Source organism: Excalfactoria chinensis, chromosome 8, assembly GCF_039878825.1.
Source record: "Excalfactoria chinensis isolate bCotChi1 chromosome 8, bCotChi1.hap2, whole genome shotgun sequence".
Classification (NCBI taxonomy): Eukaryota; Metazoa; Chordata; class Aves; order Galliformes; family Phasianidae; genus Excalfactoria; species Excalfactoria chinensis.
In genome coordinates, this window is record NC_092832.1 from 9,727,888 (window position 1) to 9,751,562 (window position 23,675).

The window sequence follows — 23,675 nt, forward strand, 5'->3', positions numbered from 1 at the left end:
GGACGTGAAGGAATAGAGATGGGAAACTCAACGCCAGTTGGTTTATTTTACAGCTAATAGACTGGAATGCTTTACTGGCCAAGAAAGTGAAGCCTCCTTTTGTACCCACCATTAGAGGAAGAGAAGATGTTAGTAATTTTGACGATGAATTTACCTCTGAAGCACCTATCCTCACTCCACCTCGGGAACCAAGGATACTTTCAGAAGAAGAGCAGGAGATGTTCAGAGATTTTGATTACATTGCTGATTGGTGTTAACTCCTAGACACTGTGAAATCCTAGCTGACTGGCTCACAAGAATGCCTCTCTCAGAAGAATACCGCCCCTCCAATTGCTCTCTGTGCCACCTGTAGCTTCTGTTTTGTTTTGGTTGTCTTTTGTTTTGTGGTTGTTGTTTTTTTTTTTAAATCACATGAAGATCCTTTTTAAGTACTGTTTTAACACTCTTGTGAAGAGTGGCCTCTTTGTATATTGTTTTTTATCTGAGCACTGGAAAGCAGTTCTATGGAGTTCTTAAGCTGAGTGGGTGAATCCAGGCTGTACTGAGCTTGCCGCACGTGGGCACACTTGGATCTGTACTGTTTCTCACTATTCCACAGCAGATCACATTTTTAAAGTATCTGCCTTAGGTGGGAAAAGCGGGCTTTGAGTTGGTAATCACGTAATGCTACTCAGCCACACGAAGTAGAAGCTTGTGACAGTGATGACACTCACACAGAACACAGTTCTAGCTGGAGAAGGCAAATTATTTCAGTTAAATACCTTGCGCGGTCTGTAAAACTACACATTTCTATGTACACCTTCCTCTTGTGTTCTTAAAATGGTGTTGAGAACAGATAATGCCTTGTTTTATAAATTTTCTATGGTATTTATTAGGAAAAATGTTAAATGCCTTGCCTTTAAGATAACAACAGCACAAGTGCTTCCATGAAAAACAAAAATCCCAAAAAACCCAGGACGTTTACCAAAGCCACTTGCCAAACAGTTTTGCCTTCAAGCTTTTCAAGCACGGCTTAAAACTCTGGTTGAAACAAAGAATGTAACAAGGATGTCGCTCAGTCTAACCACAAAGAGCAAAGCATATGCATATTCCCCAAGCCCAACCACTTCTATACTCAAACTCATGCCTTTTCCACTCACCAAGTGGAGGATAAGTTAACCGTTCTGTATTTAACCACCTAGATCATCCTGTATCTGCTGTACAATATCGTATCACCATTAGGAACCGTAAGGATTTTCAATGTATACATGCTGTGAACATGTATATTTGGAAGTTGTAATGTATTCTTATGTCCAGGCAAGTAATTTAATTCTACCACTTCGTTAATTTTGCACAGTGGCCGTGTGAACAACATCGAACTTTGAGTGAAAAAAGTCATATGGGCCACTGAACTCCAGAACTTAGATTGGCCGTTAGCAAGAGTAAAAGCAATACGTCGTAACAGAATGTATAAATATTTTTTATAATAAGAAAAAAAAAAGAAACAACTGTATATTTTATAAACCTCCTAACACTAAAAGCTGTACCTCAAAAGTTGAACAATAACTTAGACCGGACACTGTGTGTACTCGTAAACCAAGACCTGTTGTGGTACCTGGTGTTCTGCAGGCAAACGTGAATTCTTAGAAAATAAATTTCCCATGTCACCCTTTGTTTGGCACCATTCAGAACTTGTGTGTTCGATCTCACAGGTGTATCCTGGCCAAGAGTTTGCTGTTGGTGGGCTAAGATGGGTAGAATCTGCACTGAAATGAATTAAAAACTTGTAATCACGTGAAGATGAAGCGGAAACCACTGGACACTGAGGTGGTGGTTTAAAATCACGATGCTGGACAGACCTGCAGGGTCAGGCAGAAGAAAGGCGATGGGGAATAACGGTTAATAGTTCTAAACTGGGCTTCCCCCAACCCAGGAAGAAGGAAGGGCATCTTTACCAACTCCACAAATCATGTTAAGAGGAGAGAATGAACTTTACAGAAGCTTCCAGCTTAAGAAACAAATTGCATTCCTGTATCTAGCTGAAACGAAATCCTTTTGAGGTACAGTCAGCTTACCCCCTTGGTTCCCAAATATATATATGAGCATCTAACAGGGTGCTTAACAATTATGAAAGTATCCTGAAAAAATACCTTTTGTAACTACATCTTGTACAGAAATCTCTTTTTTAATCTAAGTACATCTCTTAAGAAATAGAGGGCAGGGTATGTTCACCCAGTTAAGCTGAAAGAAAGCACTAATTTTATCTCTGTAGTTTTTAAAATATTTTTAGGCAGATTAAGATTTTAAACCCTAGATTGTAAATATATTTTGCTATACTTTATCTGTATGTGGCTGCTCAAGCACTTTGTAAGGAAATTAGGATATTTTAGAATGGTACACTATGCATTAAAATGAAATGTGCCTTTAACAATGTCATTTTAAGTGTTTTGCAGTCATTAATATCACAAATTAAAGTTTTAAATAGAGTAATTTGTAAATTGTGTCCCAAACATGATTTTGCTGTTTCTTGAAGCGATGCCATGTTTTTCCCCACGGGTTACTTCAGAAAAGAACTTGCAAACAGGAGGCGACTTACAGAAAGCCCGTCTCTTAGCAGTAGTTCAGCATACTCCCATTTTTCCCCTCAAGTCCAAATAAACAACCAACTCTGAACATACCTTCTTTCAAATTGAAGCAGTCCTGTCACATTGGGATGAGCAATCCTTCCGAAGGGAGCAGGAAAAGATCACATGCATTAGCTGGCCAGCTTGGCTCTGCCTTCTCCCCTCACAAGCTTCTTTTGAGGACAGGAGGAGACAGCATTCCCTCCCTCCTGGGTATTTCTTCATTACTGCCTTTTTCCCCCCATTATGTAGGGCAGCTCTGTAAACAAACAACAACCTGCACATAACCAACAGTAAACCTGTTCTTCTAGCAGGAATGAAAAGCTTTCTTTTCTGAGTCCACTTAGAAAATAAATCTTTACTCACCACTCTTAAGAACGAGCTGAAATTTCACAAGGCTATTGCCTAGAGCCACCTCTTTTAAATGCTTAACTAAGCAGACATTCCAGAAAGGGCTAGATCCAAACGAAAAGACAGTTTTAAACATCTAGTCCAAATTGCAGTGAAACAGGAAGACATAAAGATACCATGCCACATCACTTGCTGTCTTGTCCCAGGCTGCAGAGCCAGATTCCAGCAACACCACAGGCTTCTCAGCAAAGACTCCAGCACCCATCAGCATCCCAAACTGCAGCCACCTTCCTTGCTCCACTTGGGCTCTGCTCAGCATCCAGGGGGTGGTCAGCTACCATGCTGGAAACCCAGGGTCACAGCCCTCTCCCCCATGAATGCTCCCAAAACCAGGATGCTGAGGTGTTATGCCTCCGCCCATTAGCAGGAACACACAACTACACACAGACCTTTCTGCCATCATTCCCTTCATGCCATGGTATCATGACTCATCCTGCAATTCACCCCACTATCCCCTTTGCTTGATACTTGTATTTAGTAAACAGAGAAAGCAGTCTCTTGTCAGCTAACAAGTGAGCTGCACCTAACTCAGTGCTCAGATTGTCCAGGAATGACCTGTTTGCTGTTTTTAGAAAGCAGTTACTTGAACTTACAAGTTGCTGCTATGGCTTGCAGTTCCTAGTGGAAGATTGTCTGACCTTGCCCTGTTGTTAACAGGGAAGGGAAGATAGTTGAGCAAATGTGCCTGGTCACTGCACGCAGCCAGCAGGCTCCCATGCTGCACCTCAGCCTGAGAAAACCACAGCTACTAAGGGCACGTTCTTCTCCAAGTTACACCATAACCAGGCTCAAGACTCGGGAGAAAATTTCTTACAGAAAGCATCTCTTCAAAGTGCCAGCATCATCTTCATGCCTGTACCAACACTTCAGTTTATAGCAACCATGAAGCCCTGCTTCAGAGGCAAGAAACTTCTGACTTAAATAAAGCACAAGAATGGCAGCCATCTAGGAAGCACGGTAGCTTGCCAGGTTTGTATATGTAAGTTTAAACTCAAAGCCACAAGAAATAACTGTATATTCTCTAAGTAGACTTAGGATGCCATCAGACATTTACAGACTGCTTTTCCAAGGGGCCCGTGTCACTTACCTGGAGCACAGGGGCAATTACAAAGGCTACAAGAGCGCAGCAGAGCTCCAAGAAGCTTGAGCTTGTTTACAGGACTAAGACCTTGTCTCCTTCAAGTCACACCTATCACTGCACCGAGAACTGCTGCAGCACCATGCACACTGCTGAGACATGCTCCAGCCAGAAACACACAGAGCTCATTGCTGAAGGAAAAGCTTCTGTGAGAAAAGCAAAGTTCTTTTAGATCAGCACACGAAAGCATTAGCAACTGCACAAAAATGAATTCAAAGTTGTAGGATTTCTTTTTCCCTGGAATGCTTTCCAAAACTGGGCAACTTAAACCAAAAGTAACCAGTTTTCAGATACACCACTCCTCCAAGCACATTCCTTGTTGCATCACTTCAACCTGCACACTCTGTATGATACCATCTCTACATCAGAGATGCACAAGAACTACCTGCAGAATCGCAGGGAGAGGCAGGGTCCAGCCAGGACAGCACACCTCTGCTTCTCTACACTCCAAAGATTTAATGTCCCTTTTAAATCTCACTCCACACAGCCTTTGCTGCATGTAAAAAAATTCAATCTGCACACTCACCACTCACACGTCAAGTGCTGATTCCCAATGCCTGAAAGCATTTTAAATAGCTGTATTCCTTTCTAAACTGCATGTAGTAGTTTTCACATACTGAAAAGTACTCCTGCTGTACCTCTGCATTTCCAAACCAACACTAAGGTGCAACCCCATCCATTCAAAGCATCATGCGCGCTCCCAGGGCATGTAGCCTGAGTAGCTCAAAGTAAGATGGGGGGAGCCCAGGTAACAAAAGTCCTTGTAACCAAGTTTAAGGAAATATGCAGCGTGAGAACACAATCCCTCCAAACTACCAAGAGCGCCACCTTTCCCAGCTGTAGCAGAATCATTTTTCATTACTGCAAGCAGCTTCAGTGCAGCACAGCAACTGTACAGCCTTTTTTATTTGTTCACATTAAAAGCCTTAAGCTGCCACATATCAATAGTTTTGAGTGACAGAATAGGATTAAAACAAAATCATAAAGAAAACAGTGAGGGCTATTAAAAATCAGCGCTGTTAGCACCAAACAAAGCCTTCCTTCTGGAAGGCTTAGGACCAGATGCATAGCAGGCTGACCTCTACAGCTGTTCATTTAGTAATTAAAATGAATTTGCACCTGTGATGCAAAACTCAGGAACCAGAAGACTCCCAGTTAAGCACATTTGTTGCTTTACACACAAAGAAACACTGTCAGAACACAGCTACTTTTTAAAGCTATTATAGATTGAGAAGGGATGAACAACTTCTGCCCTTCACTTCTCAGCACCTGCTGCACCATTTCAGATGAGTTCAGTGCTCACACAGAACCTAACAGTGGCAAAAGCTCAACGACTGGCCAGGCAGACTGCAGGGTGGAAGGAACATTTCACAGCAACATCAGGATGATTATTATTGTTTTTTAACTTCCCTTTGTATGGTATCAAGCATCACACAGTTGTCAGGAATTCAGCTCAAGTCTTTACCTTCAGCTGCTTTGTCATTACATAAAATTCAGAGCAGCAAAGCACAGACATCAACAGAAATCAAGGAGAAGCTGCACCAAGCACGTGGCTGAACTTTTCCAAGCAAGCCTGAAGATCTTTAGCAACAACTGCACAAATACTCAAACTGCTTTTCACCCAAAGTTTGTATTCTGGCTCAAGTCCTCCCTGTTGCAAAGTGCAGCTAACTGCATATACTGAAGCCAGACTAAAGATTAATTTTTAAGATTAAAAATCGTCATGAAGGGGAGTCTTGTGACACGCTCTAAGCACAAAGCTAAGTCTGCCATGCCACGGATTGCATTCCTGTTCTCCATTTGTAGAGAAGTGCGCGTGTCAAATTGCAGTGATACCCACGAGGTCGTAAGTGTTTTTGGAAAAGTTTATTTGGGAATTACATAGTATTTTCAGTTCTCCAAAATACATTTTACTAGATCCCTACAAAAGAAATCTGAATAAGTACAATAATATGAAATTAAGTTTGTTGCAACAGTCATTAAATATTTACTTCCACTAATATATACATACAAAATGCCACACAATTAGCTTGATTACCCTTGGAATGTGTGCTGCATTCCAGCAGTTATGCTCAAATATTCATATCCTCCAGTTCCACAACATGAAGACTCACTATTAACACTTTGTACATCCTTTATTATAGGCAAAAATCTCTTTTTTGTTAATAGAAATCAAAGTAACCTTCAGCAACTTCACAGCTGCGGTAGCTTGTCTACTGGAGTATCGAACTTGAAATCTGCTGGGAAGAGATCAGGAGCTCGAGGATAGATGAGCCTGTATGATTGTCTGATCGTAACATCGGCCACACCAGCAATATCACCAATTTCTAAGACAAAAAGCAGACAAATGAATAATGTTTTTTTAATGTTTGCCATTTTTACTGAATAAATCAGCATATCCTCGTCTGGTCTCCGCTGCGTACCATTGGAACAGCAGCTTCCAAGTCTACAGAAAACATGAGTTCCCTTTTAAGCAGTAAGATGTTCAAGAAAGTTTTACCTTTTTGTGTCCTTTTCTCTGCAGAAGCTTGTGATGCCATATAAATAGCTGCAGCTGCTACAGAAATAGGGCTTCTCCCAGGAACCAAATCTAATTCCACAGCCTTACGGGCAATGTGTGTTGCTGCCATTTGTACTTGTTTTGGAAGACCCAGATTTGAACAGAATCTTGACATGAAGTCTCCAGTTGTAATCAGATCAACACTGGTTTCGAGAGCTTTCAGAATAAGTTTAAAACACCGACCTATTTCCTTCTTTGAAATCCTGGACACCGCACATATTTCTAAACAAAGAGGAAAAAATAAACTTCACGTTTGACAGTATTTTCTGCCCCAAAATATCCGAATTTGATTAAATGTAGGTGAATGCCACAAAGCAGGTTAGCGTGATGAAAGCTTTGTACACCACAAGTTTTGCACATTAATGAAACTTCAAAATCATTTAAGTCAGTTCAAACTTCTTACGAGAAGCTAAAAAATACAGATGACATAATAAGGGAGATCTGATACTCTCAGTCAAAGTTGTCCCCTCATCAGGGAAAAGACGCACATACTGCAGAGCTGCTGGCTCAAACGCAGTTAGGAGAGTCCCAATTTTCATCAGATCAAGCAGCATCTTAAATCTCACCAACACTCACAACGAATCTCAAATGCCAGTTTTTAAATGTATTATCACCAAGAATCCCATCCCCAGAGGCCTACTCACATTATGAATGCAGCAAACTTTTCCTAGGCTCCACCTCTCCTCTCCTGGCCCACACAAGGTGGGCTTCAGCTGCAAACAACCAATTTGGCAAAGTCCAGACATTTGAAAACGAACATCCTGTAGTAACAATAACTAAACATTTTATAGCAAAATTGAATCTGTACCACCGAAAACTTACCTTTAAATGTTCTTGGAACACCTTCTTGCCTACAGGCTATGTAGAGACAAGCAGAAGCTATAGCATCATTACTCCTTCCCTTCAGGCTCTTCTGCTCATACACTTGCTTGAATAAATTATTTGTTCGATCCTTCAAAGCAAGACGACCAAATTTAATTAACTCTAGGCCATTTAATTAGCAGCAATATCAAAAATTCATGTGCCCATTATATTATGCTAACTCCATCAATGCCAGAACAATTTAAGACAGAGACATGAACTTACAACTATATTTCTGGGGAGGTTGATTCTGTCTGCCATGTTTGTAATTTCTTTAAAGGCGTTCATCATTGCACGATCAGAGCTACTCATCGTTCTGCGATTTTGGTACTTTGAATTCCCAAATTCATCAAAACTTGCTGCACCTGTGCCCTGAAAAAAACAAGAGACTTCAGGCTTCCAAGAGCTCTACAAACACACCTTCAGCAACACTTCCCCGTTTTACTCCCAGAACAACATTCCTTGCCTGAGATACACACGTTGAAAGGCTCCTTCCTGGTCATCACTCCTATCCCTGTTGCTTGTGATGTTCCCTGCAGCATTCACATGTATCGCAGCTTCCTGCACTAGCGCTATGCACAAATCCTTTGAGGAATGGTATTTCCTCAAAATCCTGTAGCTGCCAGAGAAATGACCACAAAGGCCCAGCATTTCTGGCCGCACGTTCCCAGACCCTGTGTTCAAACCTCACACTAGGTATCCCTTCTTTTCCAGGAAACACTGCTCTGTTCTGAGGCCATCAAGAGTGTTCCCCTTAACCACAGGGATTTTACTTTCCCTGGTCCATTATACACAGCACCTGAAAGATTTATTCCACTGTTCTGTAATTTTCTCCTACAGCTCCTCGTTTTTCACTTTCTTGCCTGTTACTTTTTCCTCTGAATGTCTCCTTACATACATCAAACTACCAACACAGCCACACACAAGTCAGAGGATTTCACACAGCCAGTGCCTTCCAAAAGCAACCCCAATATACAATAGCTCACAACTATAAAAGGGTTGGAAAATACCCTTCCATTTCAACTGCTTAAGTTAAAACACAGCAGTTCTCCTGCATTTGCTATTTAAATGCATCACCTACTTTCCTTCCAGATCATTCAATTGAGGGACAATGCTTTGTTGGCTTCAGTTCCTTACAACCATGCTAGGAAATACCTTTCCCTGCATGGAAAGAAAAAAAACAAAAACAAAAACAAAACAGAAGCCCTATAGTTATAACTGAAATCTAATTGGCTTTGAGAACTTTGTATCTTTTGGCTGTCGCCTTCCTGAGTTACCTATTTGTAATCTTAAGCGCTTCAGCAAGAAACATGTTGAAATCAGAAGTTTCACCCTTTTAGCTTTCAAAAACAGGAAAAAGCATAATGTATTCCTTTATATTCCTGTCCTGAAAAACAATTCAAAGATAGCTACAGTCAAAATACACAGTGCAGTAAACAGCAGTGACATCTGGAGGGACTTAATGGAGGGTAGGTGTTGGCTTCCAACAGTTTGCACCCTGGTATATCCTCCCCCTTAAGAGCAGAAGGGAGAAGCATCACCAACACCACTGACTTGAGGCTACCCGCAGCACCAAGGAATGCGCCCTTACCATGCAGGAAGCTTGCCCAATATAACCTGCTTATTATGTGGCCTGGAGGTAACCACGGATCCTTTCTTCTTTTACATTCATCTCACCTCTACTTATCAATACAGCACTTTCAGATACAGGCCACATGGTCTGACAACACCCAGCTTCCTTTCAGAGCCATCTGATCAAAGGATAGAAATTCTATACCAAAAGAATACATTAGTTTCCTGTTCAAAAACCTACATTCTCTTGTAGCTGCCGCCACTACAAAAAGGAATAAATTATCAATAAAGCATAACAAAAGACAACTCTTCCCACAAGATCTGTAGCAGAACTGTAAGCTTTCCTTAAGATCCCAAGAAAATACTCCAGTGTGTAAGTAACTGGCTCATCTCTTTCTCTTGAATTTTGCATGAAATAACCATGACAGTTTGACAATTGAATCACAACTAATGCCATCTCTCCAACTGATCTGCACTGTCATCAAGTGAGTCGCAGCATGCTACTTGTGGAGATACAGTTCTGTGTCAACACCCTTAAAATCCTCCTGAAGAATGCAATCCACTTACACCACAGCTAACTACGCCACTCAACTTCCTCTTCACAAATTAATCTTTTGACCAACATAGGCTTTTGCTACCTTAGACAGATGGATCTCGTAAGTACTAAAACCAATTAGGAATTAATCTCTTTGCATGGGCAAAACAACTTCTTGTTGGCTATTAGCAGGTACAGAAGACATTTCTCTGCTGAACGGAGTCCCAAACCAAAGCAGTACCTCCCAGTTTCAAAGAGGAAGCTACGAGAAGCCATTTTGCAAAGCAGAACTGACCCGATCCTTGCTTTCACAATTTAAAGTTCTGTTTTAACTGGCACGTGGTTCAAACTCCATTTTCACCTACATCCATCTCTATATTCATTTCCATGAAAATAATTTATCTTCTCTTTTGGATTTTCCACAACATAAGTTTTATTTTTGTTGTCGGAGCTGGCGTTTTAGCTTGTTTGTTTAAACAATCCTACTAACAGCAGCTCTACTTCAAGCAAAAAGGAGCTTCCTATCTAACAGGAAAGGGATCTCAGGCACACAGATCTGCAGCCTCCTCCAGGCCATTCTGGCAATTGTTATTAACCAAGAAAATATAATCTTATCCTGCTTCACTGTCTGGAACTCACAAAGGCTGTTCTTTTTTCTTTCACACACTATTCATCTTCCTCGTGGCTACCCCAATCTCTCCATCCTTGAAACATCACTTACTTTGAGGTTAATTCTCATGCCCAACTACTGTTGGCACTGACTTCAGAACTCTGCTCAAGAAACCAGCTAATCTCTTGGTTCAGTTATTTTTGCTGCAAAACTCACATCCTTTGCGCATCGATAGAAAATTTCTTCAGAGCCTTCTGATAAGCTGTTCTCTTTCTTCCAAGTAACTGAGGAAAAAGGCAGCTCCCAACACTCACAACACCCAGAGCCCCTGCTCAGTGGCAACACAAACACAGGAACTCTTGTCCAGAACACATCCTGGTTTGTCACAAACAACTTCCTGTAGAAAATAACGTCTGTTCTTTGGTTCATTCCCTTGAAAGTGAAATACCGACAGTAGGACAGACTGTCCTCTGGAATCCTCCTGGTGATTCTAATAGTTGGACATTTGTGCTCACATTTCTCGTCTGTTGTGCCTCACTGACAATCCTGCAGCCTGTATTCTCTGAATAGCAAGCTGCTACAGCTACTTTAGCCCTGTCTGTTCAGGGATATTCTGGTTTACAGCAAAGCTATTACATTCAATTAATCCTTATCCCTGAAAATTTTTGTTTTTCTTTGAAAATTAAGTTTTTCATAGATGTTTCTTTAGGCGTTCAATTCTCTCCCTGGGTCTACTACCCCTCTTACACTAAATAAGGCACTGAACTTCAGATGAGAAGAGGGTGAACAGGTCACCTTGCAGTTCACATACAAATACAAATTCTCTCCCTTGCTGAAATACTTTTTGTCTTTTCCAACATGCAGGTTCTAGAAGAGTTGTAAATGCCATCCTACTTAAGAATCATACTCAGTTCCCAGAAACAAACCCTGTACTTGCACAGTTCCAAAATGAAACAACAGCCTGAATCTGGAGTAAGCTATCCACTTCTCCATTCATAAAGGTGCATTCCTGACCTTTATCATAGCTTACCAAATCTGTAACAGAAATCCAAGTCCTGAGAATTACAATCTATCTGGACCTATTACAGTATCATTAGAACTCCAACGACTTCTAAAGCACTGCTTCACAGAGCTACTTAGCAACACCCATTTGTTTAATGAAGCAGTGCAGGTATTTGTTTGAAGGGAAATCCAGTATAACATACCCTAAAATCTGGCTGGCAAACAACAGTGCTCAGAGAAGTCCAAAACACAAACATCCAGATGGACAATTTTTATTCTATTTGTTTTAAACCAACATAGCTTTAAGATTAGCTGCTCCTATCAGCGCTTACTAACAGTCTTCCTCTCTTTGAAACATTGTTAGCTGAGAGGTATGGCAGCACATTCTCCTTCTATATCCAATGTGTTTAGGTATGCCCATTTCTTTATCTTTTATGGAGAACCATTTTCTGTTAGGATTCATGGAAACAAGGGCTAGAAACATTCATCAAAAACACGAATGGCTCTCTTAAGTATCCATGTGACTGCTATCAGTTAACTGATGTGTGTTAACTGCAGAGATTTTTTTCCTAGGAATTTAGGAGATTCACTAAGTTACTGAAAGATAACCCAAACTTCAAACTGCTTTTAAAAATAAACTGTATTTCTCTGATAATGATTAAATATTACACATTTCCAGTTTGAATGGCTGAAGACCATCTCCCTGTTTATCATGAAAATGAAACTGACACTTTCTTAAAAATGAAGTGGAAATGCGGCACTGAAAACGGACCACTGATTTCATTAAGTTATTGTGAAAGATATCAGATGACAATTGTCAAAATCACACAGCATGAAACATTCAGGAAATCCACAAATATGAATTTGAATCCCGCAGTAGAAAATATAACAAAGCACAATGAAAGCTTATCTGGGTCACTATTTCATTAAAGGGAGGGCATCTGTGTTATTAATCCTGCTTTTTCTTTCTCATAAACATCTGACATAGCTGTATTACAAATTTCAAACATACACTGAATACTTTCTTCTGGAATACTTACACCATAGAAAGATTCTATACATAGTGTTTCCGCATAATATTCACTGAGAGAGCAGGCACAACACGCATGTAGCTCTCCATGTCTCCAATATTAAACTGATCTAGACATTATTACAAAAAAGCTGGTTCATGTTGCAAATCAAGGAGTGGCAACTAACCCAACAACACCGCAAACTTCTGTCTTGTCATAAAGTTCAGTCCTTTCTTGCTGTCAGCCAGAAACAGACCCATTTTACAGATTACTGAAATGCAAGAGTTCAAGTTTTGACTAAATCTCTTTGTAAATGCATTCTCTGAATAGTTTCCCCATGGACACACAAATACATAGGAGACACAAAAATACTCAAGCTTAGTAGCATTTAATACTTTATGTTTTACCTTTCCAATCATTGTACTCAGGTCACCGTCACTCAACAAAGGATTCTGGGTATCCCCAACTCGAGATGGGTCTTTTGTTGCTTTATCATTGCTGAAAGTTCTCCACTCGGACCCTACATCTATGACACGATCACCTGTGGTTACAGAAAGCAACAGTTTGTATCAACATAACATTTTGAAATAGCTTCTGAAACATTAAGTTACACAGCCCAGCTCTCAGTTATAAAATGCAGGCTGTTACCAAGTGCAAGCAGGATGTAACTGCAGGTCAACACACAAAAATTATTAGATTTTTCAATCTAAGTAGAAAGCAGTAACAGAAGCTGCAGAGAAAGTTTAAATAAACGCATCCAGAAAACAGAATTGTGGCCATCCTTAAAGAATATCACAGGTTATTAAATACACAAAGGAGCTCACAGTTGTCCATGAACATTCTCAGTGATAGACAAACAAGTAAGTTACCTTACCTTTGACACTTGATAGAAGTACTCCTGAATTAGCTATCAAGCATAACCTCACCAAGCAGTAGCACATCACTTTTGTGAATGAGCTCCAGGCCCTTGGTACTCAGAAACAAACCTTCTAAACCACCATGACAACATTTTGCAGCTCTGTTTGGTTCCTTAAGGTATTCCTGACCCTTAAGAAAAAGGCTTTTCTTGGGAGTCCTCTCAAATTCACCTAAATGTTTCCAGCAGCATCTATTCAGATTGAGAAATATCTCTAACCCACATAAATACAGGCAAAACATCTGCAGTAATCACAGTGATTCAAATAACGATTAAAAAAAGAGTTCTGTTTGTAGTGCAGTTCATTCTATTCACAGGTCTGGTAAAACCAGCACCTCAAAGGTGTTGTCTCCAGAGCAATACCACAGAATTTTTAGGAACATGTGTAGAGAACAGCATCAATAAAAAATGCATTACAATTCTGTGCAGAATATCAGAACCAGTTCAATCGTCACTTCTGCTTTGCTAAACCTGAGGGAAAATTCATTATCTTCATCAATGTTTAAGTGTTGTGAAGGCAACATTCACCAAAATAAATAGTACTGACAGCAAGAAAAATTTCTGGCACAGAAGTCCAAGTATGAAAAAAAGAGAGGCAAGTTTAACCTAGTAAAAATGTAAGCAGACAGACAAAAGCACTCCCTACCAAATAATGATAACATGCAATTTGAAGCTGGAAAAAAAAAAATAAATTAAAAAAAAAATAAAATACAGGAGCAACACAGAGTGTCACTGCAAAATTACTTGTGGAAAAGAATCTGAACAGGGAACTTCACTCTTAACACACGATGATGCAAGGAATGTGCCTGAAACTGAAAGGTATAAACGAATCCAAGAGATCAGGCCAACCTAAAAAGAATACATTTAAGACAGAAGTACTCTCATTAGCATTCATCCGACATGCTCATAGCTATGCCCCACGTTCATTTAATGCTCTAATAAAGGCTGAGGTAGCAGAGGTGGAAGTAACAAAAGTTAGAAGACTAAGAACACCACAAAGTAAAAGAGAGCACAGATCCATTCTTCCTGCTAGAGGCTCATGTCTTGCAAGCCTTCATTAGCAGACAGCATGCTCCTCTGGCTCCTGGACTCTCTGTAAATATTTGATTCAGTAATGCACCTTCTATGGTCTAGCAGTGACTTTACTTTAAGACAACCCCCCAGTACTGTTTACAGCATCTAAAAAAAGCAAAATGTACTTAAAATTCTGGCATGGTATAAATAGAACACTGAACACAGGGCAATGATGTAATATTTTTTCCACACAAGTAGGAATGACCTCAATGACTCACTCACGGATCTGCCTCTTGTGAGTTATGAACCATTCCTGCTCTAACAAAAAAGTGTTATATCACTGCCTGCTTTGGCAAACACTACAAACAGAGAATTGAGTCTACTATTTCAGAGTGAAAAAAGATTAAGTAGAACAAATCTCTGAATATAAAACATTTGTGGAATTAAGACGCAGTGTGTAAACACCTTCATGTTGCCAAGAAATCTGCTATTGCAAGAAAACAGCTTTCCTGGATATTCTTTACTTACAAACATTCAAGGAATCACACTCCACCTTGCAAAAGCCTTGCACAGAAGCCTGACACAAGCTAGAAATAACAACAAAACTGAAACAAATAGGCCAAATGTTTCCATAGATGGAAAATATTCAGCTACAAGCAGCTAATTATCCAATCCCACACACAAAAGAAAGCGTGACACTAAGTACTCTTTTAACCTTTAAAAATATAAAAACCACTTTGGAACTGTTGCCTTGGTATGTATGTAATAAAGCCCCACCTGTAAGTGACAGAAACAAAACCTTAAACGCCAAGGTCAGTTTTACAAAAAAGCAGTGCAACACAGCAGCACTCAGAGAATCAGCTTTGAAGACTGGTTGCTAAGTTATCATTTCAAGCTCTGAAACACATTTCCTGGCTCATACCCTACTGATGCGCTCTCCTAAACCACCTGGAAAATGAACCTGAGTGACAAACAGCAGAGTAACAAAAGCTCCCAAAAAATACTATCTAAAATCCCCACTTTCTCCTATTAGTACTACATAGGTTTGTCAACAGTATCCAGCTGTGATAAGCTTGGGAGTGGTTGCATATTCCCTTCACTACCTGCTTACGATGCCATCTTTTTGATCAGAAACAAACTTCACAAGATACAGTCACGTTAGGCTGTACATTAAATTACATCTTTTATTTAAATCTTACATCTTTAAATTTTTGCTCTGAAGTAGAGAGGCAAAACACACTTTACAGAAGCAAATCTCTACAGAAACCCATCTCCAGCATGAAGTGCCTTCATGAAGACAAAGATTTTCTTCACTGCTCTATTTCATTCATAAATCCTTATCCCAGTATATAACCAGTCTTTAAAATAGTCTAATTGACTAACACATGAATTGCAGTGGAAATACACACAACAAACTTCAGCAACTCAGTTTACATACCATCTACAAATGCAAAACTGCTGTTATTCAGAAGACCTCAGACCAATTACTTTTCTTCAGAACTGGTTATCTACGAAGAGCAAGATCTCCAGAAATGAAAGAGTAAACTCAGCTCAGTATCAAAAATTAAAATGCAATTTTCAACAGTTTAGTAATTAACTTAGCACGTCTATTAAAACACAAATACTGCATGTTTGTTTCACCCCAAAAATAGAAAGCAGTTTATCAAAGGAATGCACTCCTACTTGACAAGTTCTGCATTCACAATTACATATTTTCAGAGAAATAATAGCAACTACTTCAGCAGCACATCCACTTGAAATACTCACGATACATGAGCCCTTTATTCTCTATTTGCATTTTTATCATCTCTTATATTAAATATATATGTGTATACATATATATGTATATATATATATATACACATAGCTGCAAACTGAGGAAGTTTAATCAAAACAAATAGGATGGAATTCAAATCTCAAATAATGTTATCTTCCATATTCAGTCCTGAAGCATTTTCAAGATGATGTGGCTTAAATCATTGTAAGAGGAGCCATAATGGTAGATGTACACCGAATCAAGCTCTGCATATGAACAACTAATATTATAATCTCAAAATAAATAGCAAAATAATGTTTATTCGCAATTTAAAATACCAAACACCCACAGCTTCTAACAATGTTTGGCTCATTCGGACCATTAGTTAATGAATCTGCTGCCATCTAGTGAGCACATACATGGAAACACTTTTTAGAACATCACGCTTAAAAACCTACATAAAATTCTACTTAATTTCAGTCAGCTCCTTATTATAGAAAGTAGTGAGGTGCTGAGACAAATTACAGTGAAAAATCCAGGCAGAAGACTACAAGCCCAGGAGAATTGTGAAGACATAACTGCACAGAACCAAGCTGAGCTAAGCCTTCCTTCAAAACTAAACACTCTCCATTCACTCGTATTGAGAATACACCTGTCCATACATCACTTTTGTCACTTTCTGCTGCATTTGCTCCAACAAGCCTGAGCATTCCTTGTACTGAGGAGCCTGGACTTGGACACGGTACTCCAGATGTGTACACTCCTCCACAATCTTTATTTGCTTACTGTCAACAATTTAGGGTCAATGTGGCCCACTTCCATGACTAATGGTGTGAAGGGACCCACAGACACAAGCCCTGGGAAAGAAGGAAAGAAAAGGGGAAAAGGTAGGAAGATAGGGCTAAAAACTGAACAGCAGCAAAGAGCTAAGGGAGAAAACTGATTAAGAATGATATCAGAATGCGAGGTAATATAATATAATATCACTGGAATGGAAGCTAATGAATCAAATAAAATGAGAGTGTCCAAAAACTGAAGGCCTTGCTCTAATGCTGAGGTGAGACAGCTAGGAAGCATGCACCACAGAGACGAGCAGTAAAAGAAGAGGACAGCCTTGTGGCTTATGAGAAGTTTTATCTTTCCATCTAAACTGAAAATGGAAACAGGACAGTGAAAGTCTTCTGGGAGATGTAGTTCTTTCTCTTCTGAAAACCAGGTACCTGAGAATATCAACAATCCAATCCATGGATCTGGAGCTTTAACTCTTTAACTGCCAGTGCACTACATGATGTTATGATGTGGAACACTGATGACAAAAATCATAAAACCGTGACACTTGTATTGCCCAACACAGTTATACTCAACTTCGTTTTGGTTTTCAGCAAGCAAAATTACTTCCCTTGAGCTCCGCCATATAACATTTCAATAAACCTAGTATATTTGAGTTAACAAAGAATAACTGTTGAGAATAAACAAATCAAGCCCAACACTAACTTTACAGTCACAACTTCCTCTACACGGCTCCCACAGAGCTTTAGATTAGGCACACGATCCTTTGAATAGTTTCAGATATCAACACTGTATCATCAGCCAAAATACCCCAAATATTCGATGATTCAGAATGTAGATTCACATAATATTTAGACTAATTGAAGTATTCTTCATATTGGCTCTGAACCATCTTTGGTTTCCAGCCTAGAACCTACAAACTCTAAAACCTTCCACATCCTTTAGGAAATATCATGCTAAGAATAGTGATGTAAAGTCTTGCCAAAACTGCCACGGCTTCTGCTCCTCATGGCTTAGCAAAGACTAAATGATGACAGTCACATCATGGCTGCATGACTCAGTACTCACACCAACAACATTCAGGCTAGTGGATGGTCAACAACATGTTTACCACAGCTTTATGAGATTTGGGAATCGGGCATCCTCAGCAATGCACATCCAAAAGACAAATACAGGTATTTGTTGAAATTTATGCTGTTTCCAGCAGATACAGAACTGAAATGGGTCACACTTAAGACAGAGACTATTTGGAATGCTGACTGAAAAAGGCTAATGGATGACTCTTCTCTTACAACAAATTGCCTATGTAAACTCAGCACCCATGAACACTCACACCTTCAACCACTCAAAGTTTCTGCAAGCATAAGCATATCTTATAATTAGCCTTTCCATGGATGCAAAGAATCTTACTTGCAAGCACAAACTTATCCAACACTTTCTAGTACTCTGGGCACCAAACATAAAAGCAGTAAATAGCTATAAGGTGCTAATATACATCCATATCTAAAACTTTTTGTCCATTTAATTAAAATCTAAAATCTCCAATTAAAATCTTAAGCATAGAACGTTAATGGCACTTAGAGTTAATCATCAACATACATACTGATATGGAAAGGTTTTTCACCATTTGAAGGTTTAAAGCTTTTACAAGAGCCACAAAGGCCCTCTACTTGATCCGAAGTACTTAAGCACCTTCTTCACTTATACGACACTAACGGAAAATAAGAAAATATACATATATATTGGTTTATTTCAGAAAAGCAGCATGTATGTAGAGATGCAATCAGTCTTATGACAACTATTTTTATGTTCTGAGTAATGGAGTAACCAACAGATACAATTAGGAAATCCACTCCTAGTTATTTGTTGTATCATAATGAAAAATGTATCTGTGGTAAAGTTAAATCTTATCTATGCCAAATACACCATAATTGAAATTGAGACTAGACATTTACATCTCAGACTTTTCAGAAATATTAGCCAACTAAATAATGCAGTGACTTTGTAACAGCCATATCTTTGACCACAAACTATGGAATGCTTGCCCAAAAACTCTGAGCAGGTACACAGGACATGGAACAAACATCTGCATGTCGTTCATGACCTTATACTGGCCTCCTATTGTCTCAACCTTTTTCTGTTGCCTTTCCCCTCCTTTTCAGCTACATAACCTCTAAATGCAACGTCAGCCATTATACTAATAACACTGATTTCATCACAAACTCCCAGAAAAGATAACTGTCAAACTTTGGAATCAATGTATCAGCTACTTTAACCAGCAACATACACAAGAGAAAAAAGGGGGGGGGGGGGGGGGGAAACAAACACAAAAAAAAAAAAAAAAACACCAAAAAACAGCTTTTCCTCAAAATCTGTTCAGTTTTAGTACTCCGCCACAGATCACATGGATATACACTCAGCTTTGTCAAAAATTCTCGGATCTCATTTCAGCCATCTTGAACAAAATACTGGCCAAGTCACACCACTACAAACTTCACAGCAGTAGAACACACCCACACTCAGCATTTACCATTCTGCCACTCCGGGACACAAGCGGTGCTCTGCAGACAACAAAACCACTGTATTTTTAAATGGAACTGTGACAGTAATTTAGCTACAGAGCATACAGCTGTGCAGTTTCTTCTACTGTTCTAATGGATCCCCTTCAGTGGTAAAAATCTCATCAAATTTCATCCCACCCCAAAACATACGATAAGTGGGACTTGCACAGCTACACCTGTGTAAGCACAGAGAAATCAGAATGCAAATCTGTGACTTCACTGTGTAGAAAGAAGTGAAATCACTACTATCTTAACCAGAACATAACTCAATTACTGAAGCATGGCAAAACCAAATGAGAACAATCAGCACAACAGTAAGTGTTAGAATATTCTAGTGACAAATCCACACAACAACCTGCTTAAAGAATAAAAAACAAACACATTTTACCCTAGCAGTAACATTGGCAATAAAGACTAAGTTCAATGTAAACACATTTTGAAAATACGTGAAAGTCAGAATTAATGTCCAAGGGATTCTGTTCAGAAAGGCTGACCACTTCAACTAATGAAATCTGTAAAGCTATAGATTCAGAAGAGACCAGAGAGTAAACCTCTAACAGAAGAGCAGCTTGTGACTAAATAAGATTCGTGAAAGTGAGATTTCTGATAACTCCCAAGATCCTAAAAATGAAACACGCAAGCAAAGCTTTCTCCTCCTCCTCTGAGCTGTTACAAGTTTGGAACTGATCAAGGCAGACCTTTCTAAACTTCAGTTCAACTTCCAGAGCAGTTATGCAAAGAGTTGACACTGACCAAGTTATTTTAAACAACAGCCTAGGAGCTCGATACTACACAATAAGAGGAAATATTGCTGTAGGTATTCATGTTTTCAGCCAGCAGATTTGTCACAACTCGCATCTTTATCAGAATGTACCCACTTTAAATCAGACCTTCCTTAACAAAGCAAATAACAGTGGGTGCTTTTCAGCCCTTCATAAGGTTTCATCCTTTTAAACAGAACTGCTACCAGTTCTGTACCAAATTTTGTTTCCAACTGATACCAACATTTCCAAAATATTTTAGAAAATAACTTTAATAAAGAACACGGAAGTTTGCTTCCTGCATCAAAAAATGTGCAGTCACCTGGATAAGCCAGCACTGTACCTTTTGCAACTCATTACACCTTCAGCTTTATGCTAACAGCTGTACGAAACCCAAGTAAAGCCAACGTAAAATCATTACTTCCCATGAGAGAGGACAATGCTATCTGAAACATTTACTACTATTTAATTAATCATCTGAATACTCACACTCAAAACAGAGTATTTCCTTTTAGTCACAACACAGATGAACAAAATGAATAGAAATAAATGAGGTTTCAAGAATGAAAAAGCTTTCTCACAAAAAGATGCAAGAAAAAGAACATACCTCTGGAGATCAGCAAAATTCAGGAGAAATTTGGTATTTATTTTGGGTAGTATTTGGAGAAGTAATTAACAAAAGCAATATTGGCAAGGATACAGAGAATCATCCTTCAGGGCAGAAAATAACCTCCAACCAGTGGGAAACAAGAGCTGTTCTGGCTTTGTTTATAAGGAAGCTATTTGCCTAAGGGCTTTTATTGCATTTCTTTTCCTTTACTAACTGAAATAACAGTCATGGTTAAAGACAGAATACTGGATTAGGTGACATACCATTCTAATTCAATATTACAAAGTATTTCAAGATTTCCATCTCTAAAATATGCTTATTTTTTCCATAATACACGAAGATACCAGAAGAAAGTCTACTAAAAAAAGTAAGCGTTTAGCAAAGAGATCGTCATACAATAAAACACTTCGGTATCAAGACCAAAAACTAAAGACTCAAACTACATTCCCATTTTGTGGAGGAGAAAAAGTACAAAAAGCCAAACAGATCTACTTGCATAATTTAAGTTACACAGTAATTCATAGCAATATGAAATCCACTTACCTACTACTAGCCCACACTCTGAACAAATCATATCACCGGCTCTGTAATCCTCCACTAATATGGAATCTGGATGGTTTGGGCAAGTCACTCTTGGAAGAGCATCCAAACTACAAAGAAAGAAAAAGGAATTAAATTGTTACTGTCTTAATTAAGGAGGGCACATATCTCAAAGTATGAGTTCACTGCTGAAAAGAATAATTTACAGTGATTTGTAGGACTGATTCTTAACCAAAAATACCTTTATATCTTAAAATCTAAAACTTTTGCAGCTTATCTCAGAAACATAAAAAGCTTCCAATTCTTATTGGAACATCCAAAACTTAACTACAGACAGGCTAAGTGTAGCCCACCTCGCAGTCTTATCAAAGCAATATAATTTATCAGGTCCTCAGTTCAGGGAGTAGAGGGCACACGTTTATTTGAGAATATATAATTCTCTCATCTTTTCAAGGGTTAGAAAAAAAAAAACATTCCATCCTTCAGTTAGGCGAAAATCAGATCATGTAAATTAAACAATTCATTAGTTATGAGATCGTAATGGAGAAACTACCAACTCATGACAGGGATCGGGCAACAAGTGCTTCGGAGAATGAGGAACCATCTCTTGTACACCACACATCTTCAGCAGCTACGAAAAACCTCCACAAAGCCTTGTCATTATTTAACGTGTGCATATGCCCAACAGCACTGAAGCAGAGCAATGATCAATTGCTTCTAACAAAACACTTTAACAGTAAATACCGCATTTAAACCAGCAGTTTAAACCAAACTGTCCAGTAACTCCACTAAAACAATTTTGTTTCAAGGCTAAAGTTACTGACACTTACTATTCGAGGTTTTATATCCAACAGAGCCATTTAACTGAGCTGAAAAAGCAGTGCGTATGGCAGCCGAGCACAGTAAAATAAAAAGCTGCAAGTACTTTTCAACCTAAATGTGGCAGCACCACAAGCACCTGCTAATCCTTCAAACAGGAAACCAGCCTATTCAAGGGTTGAATTCTTCCCAGTCCCCTCCTTTCCCACCAGCCCAGTACTGCAGCTTAATCTATAGAGCCTCCTCAGATTTTATGTTTTAGATATACCTCAAGCGTCAACAGAAAATAAACATAATATTCTAAACCGATGGCTGTTCAGAAGAACCTCTACCATTCAAAGTGCAAATTAAGAATCAACAGCAACCTCCATAACGCCTGGACAGAACACGTTCACGCACGACCTTCGGATGCAAATCACGCTGGATATCAGACAAACACTCGCTCCCGGCCCTTCCTCCCTCGCCGCCCCAGCGGCTTCACGTGGCAGACATAAGTGTTGACAAAGCAAGGAGGGCGCCCATCTGACATTTGGAGTTACGCAAAACGCCAGCGACACACGGAAAGAAAGAAAGAAGGAAGGAAGGCGGGGGGGTAAATCAAACGAAGAAGCTCCAAAGAAAGCACTCGCAGCACGCTGATGCAGACTTCGCCTTCACAAATGACCACTCGACAACCGTTTTTTCTACCCAAGTTTTAATTAAGCGATGCAGACGGACGCACAGCGCGCGGCCCCACTCGGCGCTGAGGTACTGAGCGCCGCGGAGGCGGCGGCGCGGGCCCTGAGGTCAGGGCTCTGCCTCACAGCAGCCGACCGCCTGCCACCCGGCGCGGCCCGCAGAGAGAAGCCCGGGGAGGCCCCTGCCGCCGTCTCCCCCGCCGCGAGGCGGCTTAATAACTCGACAGACCGGGGAAGAACGGCGAGCCGAGGCAGGGGGCAGCGCCGAGCCGGGGCCGGTAGGGAGCGGCGATGGCTGCCGGTTCCTCCCCGGGCAGCAGCGAAGGCCGACGCGGCCATTTTCTCTGCCGGTCCGCAGACGCGGAGAGATGGCGGAAGCCGCGCCGTCCGCTCCTCTGTAGAACTCCTCCGCACGGGCCCCTGCGGAGCGCCGGGCCCCCCTTACCGGCTCGTGGACGCCATCTCGCTCGCTCCGGCGGCAGCGGCTGTGCGCGGTCGGGCGGCAGCTCGGCGCACCTCCTTATGTGGTGGCCGTGAGGGGCGGAGCCGCCGGCAGCTCGCGACGGGTCGCGCGAAGGGACAGGCGGCGCCGCGCCTGCGAGCGCGTGCCCTGCTTTGCTGCGCGCGCCTGCCGCGAGCCCCGCCACGCACGGGTCAGCGCCTCCGGGGACGTTGGGATGCGGGGCGGCTCGGGCAGCAGCAGCGCCTGCAACAGCTGCTACACAGCAACGCTCAGCCACGGCGGGCTTTAGCAGGCTGGGTGGCTTCCGCGGGTAATGCGTCCACGTGAAAGAGCCCCCGCTGCCAATCAGTGCCAGCAGCAGGTCCCCGCCTCCCCGCTCAGTAACTCCGGGTTCCATTTACTCTACAATCATTTTCAGAACTGTTGTGAACAAATCCAACGAACCATAACTTTGGTATTTCTTTGTT

The 23,675-nt window shown here is 40.5% G+C and overlaps 2 protein-coding genes across 3 annotated transcripts in view; one reads left to right on the plus strand and one right to left on the minus strand.

Moving 5' to 3' along the window:
* Window positions 1-3,791, plus strand: part of PKN2 (protein kinase N2) — a 54,795-nt gene extending 51,004 nt beyond the window's left edge. For both annotated transcript variants that reach the window (XM_072342784.1, XM_072342783.1), the window contains exon 22: window positions 54-3,791. In XM_072342784.1, the coding sequence (XP_072198885.1) occupies window positions 54-257 (204 nt within the window). In that variant the 3' untranslated portion in view covers window positions 258-3,791. The remainder of the gene's footprint in view (window positions 1-53) is intronic.
* A 2,210-nt stretch (window positions 3,792-6,001) lies between these two features.
* Window positions 6,002-23,345, minus strand: GTF2B (general transcription factor IIB). Its single transcript, XM_072342785.1, has 7 exons — window positions 23,191-23,345; window positions 21,253-21,359; window positions 12,710-12,843; window positions 7,799-7,945; window positions 7,535-7,664; window positions 6,653-6,934; window positions 6,002-6,479 (listed from the first exon to the last, which is right to left on the minus strand). The coding sequence occupies exons 1-7, from the start codon at window positions 23,205-23,207 to the stop codon at window positions 6,346-6,348; spliced, it is 951 nt and encodes a 316-aa protein (XP_072198886.1). The 5' UTR covers window positions 23,208-23,345; the 3' UTR covers window positions 6,002-6,345.
* Between the last annotated feature and the right edge of the window lie 330 nt (window positions 23,346-23,675).